General features: G+C 42.8%; 1 protein-coding gene across 4 annotated transcripts in view; it reads right to left on the bottom strand.

The window, feature by feature from the left end:
• Positions 1-368: 368 nt before the first annotated feature.
• The window catches only part of FAT3 (FAT atypical cadherin 3), a gene marked incomplete at both ends in the record, with an annotated part of 322,494 nt that continues 309,014 nt past the window's right edge, over positions 369-13,848 (bottom strand). For 2 of the 4 annotated variants that reach the window (XM_082330644.1, XM_082330645.1), the window contains 6 exons: positions 369-988; positions 1,441-1,476; positions 4,099-4,158; positions 7,880-7,993; positions 10,143-10,798; positions 12,562-12,715. In XM_082330644.1, coding sequence (XP_082186770.1) covers positions 369-988; positions 1,441-1,476; positions 4,099-4,158; positions 7,880-7,993; positions 10,143-10,798; positions 12,562-12,715 — 1,640 coding nt within the window. The remainder of the gene's footprint in view (positions 989-1,440; positions 1,477-4,098; positions 4,159-7,879; positions 7,994-10,142; positions 10,799-12,561; positions 12,716-13,848) is intronic. The other 2 variants (XM_082330646.1, XM_082330647.1) reach the window with 1 other exon arrangement.

Here is a 13,848-nt window from a genome sequence, read left to right as displayed (position 1 = left end):
AAAAAAAACAAAACTTTGGAGGAGAGGAAGAAATTATTTAGCAATTGTTTCCCCCTGCCTCAAAAGCTGAGTTTTACTCTTGGTAATAAATAGAAGGTACATACTCTCCAGATTGTCTGTAACAATTTTGTGATGTATAATACTTAACACAATTGGTCTCTTCGTGTCTGCACATACAGTATCATTTCTGAACAAGTTAATAATGGGTTATACTGTATTTTTGCCTTGCCCAATATATATAGATACACCTTCAGCAAAATTTCTTCTCAATATTTATACTATTGATTGGACCAAATGACAAAAAAAAAAAAAAAAAAAAAAGAGGAGGAGGAAGAAGAAGAAGAAGAAGAGGAAGAGGGGAGCTTCCTTTACACTTGTGTCTGATGCTGAGTCTCCACAAATGGAATGTGAACATTTTCTAGGTTGAGTTCCTCCACGCTTTCATAGTCACTCATGGCTACTTCCGAGTCATCAAAGCCGCAGCTGGCTGAGACATCAGAGGAGGAGGCATCTAGAGAGTTGTGCAAGGATAAGGGCATCTTACCTGCACTAATGTTTTCTGTGTTCTGGCTTGGGCCAACAGTAAAAGTACTAAATTCGTTCCCAGTCTGAGACCCTGTGGTGTCCGTCTCATTGGGGAACTGGTGAGGAGGGAGGTATTGGCTCGGGTGGAAGTGCGGCCGTCGCCTGCGATCGGGGCTGAGCGTACTTGCCATTGAGACCGGCTGCGAGGGTGGGAGGGTTTCATATTGGTCTGGATAATCCTCTGGAAGAGGAGGTGGTAACTGGTCCTGGCTTAAAAACTCCTCTTCGTGAGGGGGAGGGTAGTCGCTGTCAATGTCATAGCCACCAAGGTAGTAATCTGTTTCCAGCTCTCTGGTACTGCCATGATGAGCCGAGCCTCCATCTGCCGTCTCAAAGTTGGGCACTTCCTCAATGTCGGACAAGCGAGCACTTGGCATCCAGTCAGAGGTATCCCAATGATACGCTGCAGCAGGAAAGAGAACCACAACACTCCGTTAGGATGGGGCCACTAATGAAAACAAAGTGTCCTGCATGCACTCGCCTCTTAGTCCTTACAGCATGTTCAAATCACAGCATGCGCCACAGGCCATCGACACAGGTCAGTCATGCTCTGACCGGAGGGGCAGGGAAGGAGAACAACATTGTATTATGATGCTAATGCAAACAAGCAAAGAAACAAAATACGGCATTTTGCTTTTTAGGATGCTACGAGGTTGTGCAAGCAAATAATCTGATTGACTGAAAACTGGATCCTGAAATAAAAAAAGTGGCTGGCCATTCTCATGCAGCATTTGAACCCAACAGAATTCAAACAAAAGAGGACACGTGAAGCAGTTCAAGAAAAAAACAGATCAAGCTGGTGCCCTGCCCACCCCGGCCCAGTCCAACAGGCAGAAAGTGTCTCAGAAAAATCACCTCTGTTGTAGTTCTGTCCTTGATCCATAACAGACACTGTCAGATACAAAGTGAAAAGTAAAAACTGGTAACTCGGAGCTTGTTACCAGCATAGTATTACACGTGAAAATACAAAACTGCATGCATATTTCTAAAGTACAGCTGCCTCGGTGTCATTTTAATAGGATTTTTAATTGTTCTTTATTTTAGCGTACAAGATAAGCTTGCCCAGTCAAATGCAGACATACATAAAGAAATGATTATGTCGTGTATTATATTCCTTTTCTATCATATCTTAATTATTTACCCTCACTGAACAGATATGGAATTACATTAGAGATGGAATTCTTAACACAAAAAGGGCTATCCACCATCTCTACGGTTTATAATTGCAAAGTATATTTCTCTCTCACTTGTTCACTTTGAAACAGAAAAATAAGAATCTACCATTCTCAGGGCCGGTTCAAACAAATCTGGGCCCACCTGGGCTCAGATACCATGGTGATGGGCACGGTATAAGAACCTGAATAGAATAGAATACAAAGCCATTTAATGGGGCCGTCAGCTACAATGCCCCGCAACCCCATACCCACCTCCCACCTGCACTGCCATGCTAGCCGGTGGGGAGAGAGGCATTCCAGTATGGAGAGGGTGCAGGGGTGGGGGAGAGAGCAAGGAAAGAGGTTTTATGTGAGACAAGAGCGGGGAATAAGCTGCAGCGTTTTCTAGATGAGATGCTCTTGTTCAGCCACATGTTATTGGGCTTCATGCAAGAAGTCACTGGGCAAGGTTTCTGGACTGCACTGCTGGAGGAGGTCTGGCCAGATAAACAGACCTTTATGGCATTACAGTACTTAATCTCTGGGGCTCAGCCACAGACGAGGGCAGCGAAGACTATTCTCCAGGCCTCCATCTATTAACACCACTCTTGCCCTTGCTTATCACCACATGGCACATGTGGTGATGGCGATTTCTTCGTTAGCTCAATAGCCAGACAGTAGCTTTCTACCTGTCCTGTGTTAGCCTGGGGTGAGGAGGGTTGAGGCTACTGCAGTTTTAGTAGCAGTGTCTGAACCGGCCCTAACCACTCTTCTTCTTCACTTCTCTCTTTTTTGTAAAGCGGACTTTGCTGTCTTTTGGTCAGTGTAATGACATTGCACCCAAGATGCGTCAGGTCCCTCTGAGCTGTATGGTTTCAGGATCCAGGAGAACCTCACTAATTTGCTGACTCGCACAACCCCCGGCAGCTCCCTGGGGAAGCAGCCCCGTCCTCCTGCGGCTCCGCGGCAGCGATTCTGCCTGCCATGCACCGGGAGCTCCGGTGCAGCTAATGATTCACTGCTTTCACCAGCTCCGCTGCAGAGCATCCAAGGGTCATAAGTCTCATATAAGGAACTGGGAAGTGGGCAAAGTGTTTTCAGTGACAGCCTCTTGAAACTGCTGCCAGAGTTGCTTTTTCTGACCTGTAAAGCATGATGGGGAGCCAATGTACTTGCTTAGAATTTCCTTTAGGAAGGCAAGTCTATTTACAGTGTCTGTGCTTTCTTTTCAAGGTTATTTTTTTATCTTTTGAGTGGAACTTTTTTTTCAATTTACCTTGGCTAGTTCATTTTATTTGATGGTGAGAAGAATGGCACTCTTACACTTCAAGAAATCAGTAAATATACTGTAGACGAATACTCAAGTGCTATCACTACCTAGGAGTAAAAGTGCTTTTCAAAGTTACTATGACACTGGCTCAAGAAAAAGATCAGTCATTTCATGAAAATAATTTACTTGATCATCTTTAAGCATTATGCAGTCCGGATTAGCTGAAGTCTGCAATACCTGGCTTAAATTCGCTAAAGACAGATGAAATTTTGGACTTGTGGATAACTTGAGCTGATGTTGAGCTGACAATTTCCCAAGGATAAGATAAATGTCATATAAATAAATAAAAGTAATGTTCATCTATGATACACCGCATTTCCTCAGTGCTTTACAGAAGAGGAAAATCGTGATATTCCTGTTTTACAGGTAGGGAAACCAGTTCACTTGTAACACGATGTGCCTGAGGTTACCCAGGAGGTCAGTGGCAGAGCTGAGTGTTGGGTCCTTGGACCCAACTGCAATGCTTTATTCAACGGGAACATCAGTCCCAGGGGAAAGGCAGTGGCCGGCAGGCTGCCTTGCTATGTGGCATCCATGGAGTTGTGTCTACATGTCTTCTGTCTGACACTGTGTTACCTGAGAGAAACCAGCCACCTGCCTACCACCACTTTGCTCCTCTCCACATGGTCCCGTTGGAGTGCACAGCCCAGCTTTACTGCAGCCTGGGATACTTTACAGCCTTCCTGTGTCTTCTCCTGTTTCCCAGCCTCCGCAGCCATGATTATCTCAATGATTCGGCTCCATTATCAACCTAATCCTATTCTCTCTGAAGGCAATGGGAAGAAGCAAGCAAAAACATTGACTTGAACAGAAGAGGATGAAGGCCTTGACACCTTTTCTACCATCTCCATTCCATTGTGGTATTTCATTCTGGCGTTCTTGTGTTTGCTGGTGAACATGCTGATCTGTAAATCCCCATCCCCGCCACTGGTTTGCTGGTCAGTGTAGATTAGTGAGGTTCTGCTGGAATGTTTCACAATGAAAACAGGAAGCATTGTTGCATAACAAGAAAGAAAAAAATTTAAATACCTTCATTTTCTATAGTGTCAACTACATTGTTGACAAGCTGTATGACAGTCACTATGGAAGCTTGCAGGGGAGGGAAAGCAGAAAATAAAGGGAGGGGAAGGACAGCTTCAGGTTAGTATTTAAAACACACATCATATGTTACCACAATAAATTCTCTCAAACAGAGAGAACTGACATTGAAAAAAAAAATGGCTGCCGACCAATGCATGATTTATGCAGTGTGTTGCAGGACATTTCATTTCAGATAATCCCATACATTTTCAGAGTGGTGATAAATTCCAAACCAGCATTTCCAGAAAGGCATATCGGATGATGTGTGTCACCTCATAAATTCAAGCAGACTGACCAGCTGATTCAATTAACCAAAGCAGTATCTTGTCTACTTGACACTAATTTCTAATTCATTCGTGCTTAAAGGTCTCCAGAGATGGTGCCATGTGCTCCAAGGGATCGTTATCTTTTAGACCATCACACCATCTGAAATGGTGCTAAGCTCAACCCATTTCCTAAGAGGAACGTTTTATTTATTTACTGTTTGTGCCGTGCCATGCAATACCTCTGGGACATTAAGCAGGACTGCTATAATTAGGAGGACACATCCAAGTAGGTTTGGTTCAAATTTTGATCTGTGTTTGACAGAATATTTTCACAAATGCATTGTGTGTTCTCTGCAGGTGTTTTACCAAAACATACTTTTCCCTTGATATAGTTAATATAGACTGCACAATTGTTTAACATGGAGGCCAACAGGCCTACAATGTGTGGTCCTCTGGATGATCTGCATTTTGGACCAAGTAACACCTCTGCCTTTGAGGACCTGGAATAAAACCCACTAAAATGAGAGGGGAAGCTCTGGTTCAGTGGGTACTGGATCCATCCCTTTTCCTTTGTCTTTAATTATGAGAAAGACAGCAGGCTTTGGAGCAGGCTAAGAAAGGGACCAGAAATGTTGGGCAAGACATACTTTTTTGTTTCACACAGCCAATAGTCTTAGAGGTCACAAGAAACATGTTAACAGTAATAGTGCCATTCAAATATATGTTGATTATTTTGATGTCTTTATTAAATTTTGGGCATGGGATCAAGGATCTCATCCAATTTCCTCAGTCCTTGTGAAGGCTTTGCAAAAAGAGCCTTTGAGAAGAACAAAGAAACCATGTTCTACGTCTACGTTGAGCATGTTTATGCCATTAACAGCATTAGTAAGGGTGGAAGGGAGACTTTTATTGGCTAACACATAATAAACATTATGGAAAAATAAGTGACTCCATGTAATTAGCTGCTGTGTGGCTGTGAAAAGAGGTGGAGGGCAGCCGTAAACTGTAACAGGAGAACAACTGAGAGTGAAAAACAGAAGGTCAAAAATCAGGGCTAGCACAGTCTTCACTGCAACTAAGGGTTGGCTCTGCTGGGTGCTAAGCAGAACATGTTCACAGAAGGGAGGGAAACTTATACCCCGGGCACCTCAGTGCAAGGCAATACCCAAATCCAGCATTGCTTGGGGGTACAACATTGGTGTCATCAACAACAGTTCCTTGGACTTCCCAGTGAAACCATCCATTGGCCTGCAGTGAAACAGTAACCTAAAAATACACTTTTGTCACCCACCCCCCGCCCCGTTCAAAATAGCTTACCATGGAAACCCGTAACTTGCCTTTGAAATGACTTCTCAAAATGTTATTGCTGAAAGTGGGCAAATTTTTTTTTTTAAATTTGTGGCTAATAAAAATTTTTACTTTTTGAGCACAAAAAATACTGCTAACTACTCTCAGCAAGACAAGGGGAGCTGAGCAATGTAAACTCAGTAGAAATAAGGTGGAAAAAATAAAAGCAGGCTCAAAATCACACCCAAAAAGAGTCTGCATAGTGAGACAACCCTTATTCGACCCAGCAAGAGAAGGCTCCAGGAGGAGCCTCCAAGTGGGGAGGGTGAGTGGAGGCTGCCTGCACCGATACAAACTGAACAGCGTAGGGCTGTTCACACCTCTAGCAGGATGCGTCTCAGTGCTTCTCAGGTGCAAAACAGGTTTCCCCAGTCAGAAGTGATTGGCCAGTTTCACAAGACAGTGTCGGCACAGTCATTTGTACAGCAGCGTGACACAAGCCTGTCCCCACTGCTAGCCATGTGAGCACCTGGCAGCATTGCTCTCGGCTTTGGAGGAAGGAATTTGGAGACAGAGCAGCCCGTCCTGTCTCCCCAAAGAGCGTGGATGCTGAATTGCATTTGTTGCAGTTTCACTGACAACATTTTAACCTTTGCAGGGATGCAAAGCACAGAGAATTAAAATGACAGGAAGGGGAAGGATTTATGACTTCAAGAGGGATATCCATTAGCCCCTAAGTACATGTATATGAGCATGCATATGCTTACTTATGCCTGTATTTATATTTTAAGCTCTTTTACTGCAAACCCTCCTTGCCGCTGCAAGAAAACCAGACTGTGCAATCTTGCATTGACCTCTGCAAAACGACTCAGATGATTTAAGTTCCTTCCCTATTCTCCCTGAAGATATGGATTTGTTTAGACCCTGAGGTAGAATTGTTCTCTCTAAAGGCCATATTTTAAATACAGCTTTCACAAAAAATGAGCGGGCACAGAGGGTCCAATCCAGCTTCAGTGGGTACCGTATCGCTGGTTGAATGGGAGCAGGATCAGATGCTTGAAAAGCCTAATTAGAATTTGGGTGATATAAAAAGTAATCACGTACAACAAATGACCACCTGAATAATTATTCTAAAGGTAATTATAATATAAATATATACTATTAAAATAATAATAAGTCTAATAATTATTCTAAAAAACACAAAAGTTTTTTTTTAGGGGTGCAGGGCAGAAAAGCACTGAGAAGCTTGACAAAAATACTCATGCTGCTTCAGCCACAACTGAACCAGAAAGAATTGCAAGAGCACTTGTCTTTAAGTGCTTTTTTCAACATTTAGGAGTACCTAGGGAAGAGCTGCATGACATGACTGAGGAACTGAGTCTCCAGACAGTTCATTAACGGGCTGCTGAGGAAACTAAGTGCAACTTCTTTGTGCTAATCTTTTTCTGTGTATCTGAATGAGGCTTCCCTGACATCCATCATCCTTCCCTGGCAGAAACATCTTGCTTTTTCTCAGACCCACTGCTCCACATACATGGGCCATAGGAACAAAGGTTTGCTCTGACTTTGTAGGCCTCTTTCAGGCTGTGTATGGCTCTGCCCATGTCACCCACTGAGATAATGATGTAGGACACGAGAGCAGGCAATGAACATGCACCGAGCAAGAACTTAATGGTGCTCTATTGTTTGCTGAGTTGTGATTGCCAGGGAGAGGCCAAGCCACCAGGGACTGGCTCATCTGCTCATTGTTGCTGCTGAGCACCAGCAGAGTTTTGTTGGGACCATGAATGAGAGCTGGCAAACGGCACACAAATTGCCTTTAATTCGACTGATGAAACATGAAAGTCACCTTCTTCCAAGAGGGAAAATGATATAAATTCTACAGTTTCACTTGCAACCTATTAGTCAACTTATACCTTGGCAACGTGACTCTGCTGTATCACACCTCTAATTCACTGTAAAGCTTGGTACTGATACAACAGCTCCAAGCATCAAGATTTTAATTATGTTCCTATAATTTAAAAAATGGACACAAAATGAGGGTTTGAACCCAGGACTTTCTGACTTCTAGCATCATTAAAGGGTTTTCTAGATGTCACCTAAATGTTTTCAATAATACGAGAAAGAGAGGTAAATAGCTTTGTCCCCAGCATTATAAAGATAAAACCATTTCTTACCATTATCATCACCAGAATCAGACTGGAAGGAGCTGAGGGACTGTACTTCAGAGTTGCTGCCTTTATTACTTCCTGCAAAACAGGTCACTTCTTCAGTGTCATCAACACCTTTACCTTCATTGACAGCAAAAACAAAGGAAAATGGTACTCTCTAGATATGCACATTTGTCTATTTATACCACAGAGCCATTTAAATCCTGCCAACAAGTAGCCTTCTATTATTTTTGTCAGAATAAAATTATTTCCTTCAGACAGAGGAAACGACCTATTGGTCAAGAAGGCAGCTGATGAAGATACCTAGACTTCTGAAGTGTTTGAAGCCCAAAGAGTCTTTCAAGTGGCTGACACCACTGTAATCAAGGAAGAAACATCTATATTCAGTATCACCTTTTTAGATGACATGTAGTCTCAGCCGCAAAGAAAATGATAACTTAAAAAACGTGGTATAAACATCTTATACAAGAGATTACAGTTACATTTATCTTTACTGTTCATTTCCTAATATGAGAGCCTCATTAAAGGCTCATTCAATGCTCAAGAAAGTTATTGTGCATCTTTCTATTCGTATCAGTGGCCCTTGGATCAGATTTTAATGGCTCTACCGCTGACATATAATAGATTATGCTTCAATTTACATTGCTTTTCATCAGGGATATTCAATCTTGACAACTCTTCTAAACTCAACAGTTTAGAAATGTAACTGCAGCCTATGGTATAAATTCTCATGTAATTAAACACACATGAATAAAAACATTCAACAATACATTGTATGAGTGATAATAAGGAACACAAAAAATTATCCCCCATGGTAAGCACCGAGATAGATACCTGAGCTAATTATTAATGAACAAGCTCAGGTGCTGCAAACACGTAAGTGCAGCTCTCCACCTGCTAGCTGTAGATATTTCTACCGAGCATGGGGCACCTCCATACAGTAAGGGTTGATTTGCTCCTGCTGAGAAGCAGGGTATGTAGTAGATGGAGTGAGTGCTGCAGTAACAAAGCTGCACTGGTTTCCACTCCTTGACAGCTGAGGTCCATCTCCATGGCACGGCCTCATGCTGTGCAGAAATTCATACAGATACCAGCAGCATCTGTGGCACAAACACCCAAGAGAATACAGAACAGAGGACATATGGGGGCTGGCATGCTGATGCTTTCAATCAGCAAAACTATATTTAATGGTTAAAAAGGTCAGCCACAACATAACTGTGAAATACAGCCCAAAGAAATGAAAATTATTTCCTGTTTTTCACTAGAAGACCTTAGCCAATGTGCTGCCTTACATGAAAATGCGCAGGTCAGGGCACAGGTATGAGGCAGTGCCAGATTCCTCTCTCTTTTCCTCAGTTCCTATTGCCTAAAACTATGGGATTATGAAAGTTTCTGGATCATGGAGTTTTATTTGACAGTTTTGGTTAAGGCCATGTTGCAGTGCGGTTGAAGACACATTAAGGAAAATTACTAAAAAAAAAAACATCATAGAAAACCCTAAATGTTTGCTAAAGCAAACATCTCCCAGTCCATATGACATGTTCTGACTTGCAAGGACAGACAACGTAGGGCCATAACTCTGTCCCAGCAAACTCGTATTTCCTGCTATGACAGAATATGTGAAGTTTGCTGAACCTCCAGCAATTTGTTCAGGAATGGAGGGGGCACTGTGTTATCAGTGCACAAATAGGGTAAGTGTGGGGATCAAAAATTCTGTAATCATTCTGATACTGAATGCAGATGGAAATGCAATGGACTGAAAAGGTGATGCTATAAGTAGTGTATGATTTTCTGCTTCATTTCATAGACACTGGATGTAGAGAATATTAGTTCATTTGTCCCTGTTGCAAAACACAATTGCTTCCTGCAGAAGGTTTAAAAGTTTTTAACTCCCTTGGGAGACAAACTGCACAAACCTAGCAGAGTTGATATTTGAGAATTCTGCCCCAAATTATTTTTTCCAATAGAAAGATGATTGCATTGTATCACTCAAAGAACTAACGCTCAGAGCACTTACTCATATGTGCTTTCTGAACAAGTGAAATAAATGCATTTACTCACACCTAATGCACAGAAGTAGAAGTCTTGTACGCCTAGTTTAATTATAACCTTTCAAAATTAACCCAAATCACTTCTTGGAGAAATGTAACAATTGTAAGTGTATAAGGTTGGAGCATTAAGAGTACCTGTGCCACAGTATCTGCTGCACCTTGAAGGCAACCTTTACTGATGGCAAGGAAGAGCGAGAGCAGCAAGCAGCACTACTTACTTTCTGTCCCAGCATCCCATGTGCTCTTCCTGATGGAGTCGCAGTCGGAACGACAGGGAGACACAGCAGGCAAGTTTGGAGCTACGCTGCACACCACCACCCCCCGCCTGGCCGTCAGTATTCGAGGGGACTCAGGATGAAACGTGGTCATCTCCTGGTGCTCCACACCAAGCCCATCCACTATCTTGTCCAGGTTATTCCTCGAGTCACTCTGGAAGCACGGGGTATAGGCCATCGGCCTCACCGGGACCTGTGGAGGTCCAACCTCTTGGTAGATATTTCTGCCATCTCCGCTATTCCTGATGTTCTTGAACTGGATGCCGTTGCTCTTGTTGAGCAGGGCAGCAGTAGCTGGATCCTGTACAAGCGTGATGTTGTTGCGGGAATAGTTCTTCCTGAATACTTTCTTACGAAAGATGATAAAGAGGACGATCAACACAAATATGACAAACAGGACCACAGCTATTCCTATCAGCTCCTCCTTGCCAACGTATGAATGCCCAGCTTGTATATTGGGAACCACCACGGGGCGGAGACCACAGTATTGCCCCACATAGCCAGGGGTGCAGTTACACAGAAATGAACCAAATATGTTGACACAGGAGCCACCATTTTCACATTCTTCTCTTTCGCACTCGTTGATGTCTTCTTCGCACCTTAAAAGAAGAAAAGGAGAGTTTGGAGAACACCTAGCAAACAGCCCAGCTTGTACATGCCGACTTATCTTGTCAAAATGGTACCATTACAGTTAACACTTTGCTGGTGCTTGGCAAATGATCTTATTATTATTATATTATTTAATGGTATTTAATTTTTTCTACAGCTATTCCATGGCTGTTTAAGACAATAAAATGGAAACATCAGGAAGGAAATAAGAGTTTAAAGCATATGATAGGAGAAAAGGCTCTTTGACCCTAATGAGGCTCACTGAATGTAATAGAGAATCTCAGCCTTTTTTGTATTGTTTTTGGACCATCCCATGGGATTCAATACAGAATATCAGGAGGATTCAAGGAGAAAATAGTTGAGAAAAAATATAGTAAAAAAATCGGAGTACTTATTTAGGAGGAGGATATACTGACGGTGTAAAATCATAGAATCATAGGATCATAGAATGCTTTGGGTTGGAAGGGACCTTAAAGATCATCTGGTTCCAACCCCCTGCCATGAGCACTTCCAGGGATGGGGCATCCACAGCTTCTCTGGGCAACCTGTTCCAGTGCCTCAACACCCTCATAGTGAAGAACTTCTTCCTTATATCTAATCTAAATCTACCCTCCTTCAGTCTAAAGCCATTACCCTTTGTCCTATCACTACATGCCCTTGTAAAAAGTCCATCTCCAGCTTTCTTGTAGGCACCCATCAGGTACTGGAGGGCTGCTATAAGGTCTCCCTGGAGCATTCTCTTCTCCAGGCTGAACAACCCCAACTCTCTCATCCTGTCCTCATAGGAAAGGTGCTCCAGCACTCTGATCATCTTCGTGGCCCTCCTCTGGACCTGCTCCAGCAGGTCCATGTCCTTCTTATGTTGGGGACCCCAGAGCTGAACGCAGTACTCCCGGTGGGGCCTCATGAGAGCAGAGCAGAGGGGCAGAATCACCTCCCTCGACCTGCTGGCCACACTTCTTTTGATGCAGTCCAGGAAACGGTTGGCTTTCTGGGCTGCGAGCACACATTGCTGGGTCACGTTGAGTCTCTCATCAACCAACACCCCCAAGTCCTTCTCCTCAGGGCTGCTTTCAATCCATTCTCTGCCCAGTCTGTATTTGTGCTTGGGATTGCCCCAACCCATGTGCAATAAAAATTATTTAGGGCTTGAGATAAAATGAGCAAATATTAGAGAAGCAGGGGAAAAAAAAGAACAGGAACCTTAAAGAAAGAGGAGAATTGGAAAGAAGAGGTGATCAAGAAAAAGGCAGAACAAAAAGTACGAACAGTAGACAAACCAGATGAGAAAAAAGCATGTTAATGGGTAGGTCAGGGGATTTCCTGTTTCTACACCAAGTAGATCAAGGTTGAGATTTTAAAAAATGTATGCAATAAATTAGTCTTTTATGTCAGGGCTAAGGTGACTAAATAATTGATCCATTTTTCAGAAAATAAGACAACATAGCAGCTTCCACAGGCTTTATGGGATTGCTCAAAAAGCCTCTAACACTTACGTGTGCATATCTCAGTGGAAACTGGAGATAACATCCTGAAACAATAATTTAGGAGGCCAGGTTCAGAAAAGCATTTCTGAACAGCCAAGCCTCATGGATTTCTCAGCTATCATTAGCTTAGACTTACAATAAACACTAAGTTTTGGGTTATTTTTTGCTAGGTGAATCATAGCTTTTGGGTACAAAATGCCTGATCAAAAAGCCCACCATCACTGAATTGAAAAGCTCCCGTTGCCCACTTGGAGAGGGTCACTTACGTTACTCCCGTCAGGCCATTTTTGCAGTTGCAGATGAAAGCGTTGCCGATGGGATCACATGAGCCTCCATTCCGGCAGGGATTTGGGAAGCAGGCTGTGATCTCCGACTCACAATTCCTTCCTGTAAACTGGGAGAGGCAATTGCACTGGTAGCCTGTGAGGTAAGGGACACAGAGAAATAAATCAGAAGCCTACCACTGTATCTGTCTAGAAGCAAGGTGATCCATTTGGCTACTTTACTCCAAAAAATATATTGTACTGTGGGGGAAAGGGGATGTTTCTACTCATTCTGGTATGCCTGTGTGTTCCACACTAATGCCAGTCGAGAGCTTTTTTATCTATCTGAGATGTCTGGACAACTGGAGCTCATGTCTACAACCAGGGATCAGAGGAATTGCTGCAGCCCAGACCATCTTGATCGTTATGATTCAGATAAGCATAAATGTCATCCATGAACAACTTTGGTCACAAGAAATATTCTAGATCAAGGATGCATCTCCCAATATTTTTGAAAATACAGCCCATATTTGCCGATAGTGGCAGCCCACACTCCTTTAGGGGCTTCACTGAAGAACAAATACATGAGCTGAGAGCTTTTCCACATCTGCCTTTCACAAGAACAACACAGTAAGGATGTGACAGTAATAAAACACTTGATAGCGATACTTAACACTTCCATAAAGAGCATCATCCAGGCATGAACTATAAACTTCATAACACCAGCTGACCGGGGCAACGCCAGCCCTAATCAGAGCTGATTATGTGCAGTGTGTGCTATTAAGAGACTGATTAATCACTGGCTGCGATACATCAGACACAACTCCACTCAAGTGGAGGGGGACCCTGTAAGGGATCAAAGTCCTACTTCCACATTTCTTGTCGACAGAGGAGCAACATCAGAGTCAAAACCAGTTCTTAAAACCACCAGTTCACTCTGCCAAGTATCAAACAACCACCTCTTTTTTTTTTTTCCTCTCCTTGCGATTTCATATGGCACAATGCCATTAATAAAATATTTAACATCATAAAGAAATCCAGTGAGACACTGTGTCTCTTTATATAGTAAACTGGATATTGAAATCTGAGTGCTTTTTCATTCGAAAAGAGCAAGGAACATGTAGGTTGTGAAAGCCATTGATGGCTACGGCAGTCCCTGGGATGGAAAGACTCCTAGATTAGAGATATTGAACTAGCAAAATTTTCCTGGACATCTGTAAAAAACCTTTGGCTGATTTTTTAAAAAATTACTTACACAATCCAAATGCCCTAAATGGATGTGTGGGCAAG

This window comes from Platalea leucorodia (genome assembly GCF_965183815.1).
Source record: "Platalea leucorodia genome assembly, chromosome: 2".
Lineage (NCBI taxonomy): Eukaryota > Metazoa > Chordata > Aves > Pelecaniformes > Threskiornithidae > Platalea > Platalea leucorodia.
The sequence above is the reverse complement of the archived record's forward strand: the minus strand, read 5'-3'. Positions and strand labels throughout refer to the sequence as shown.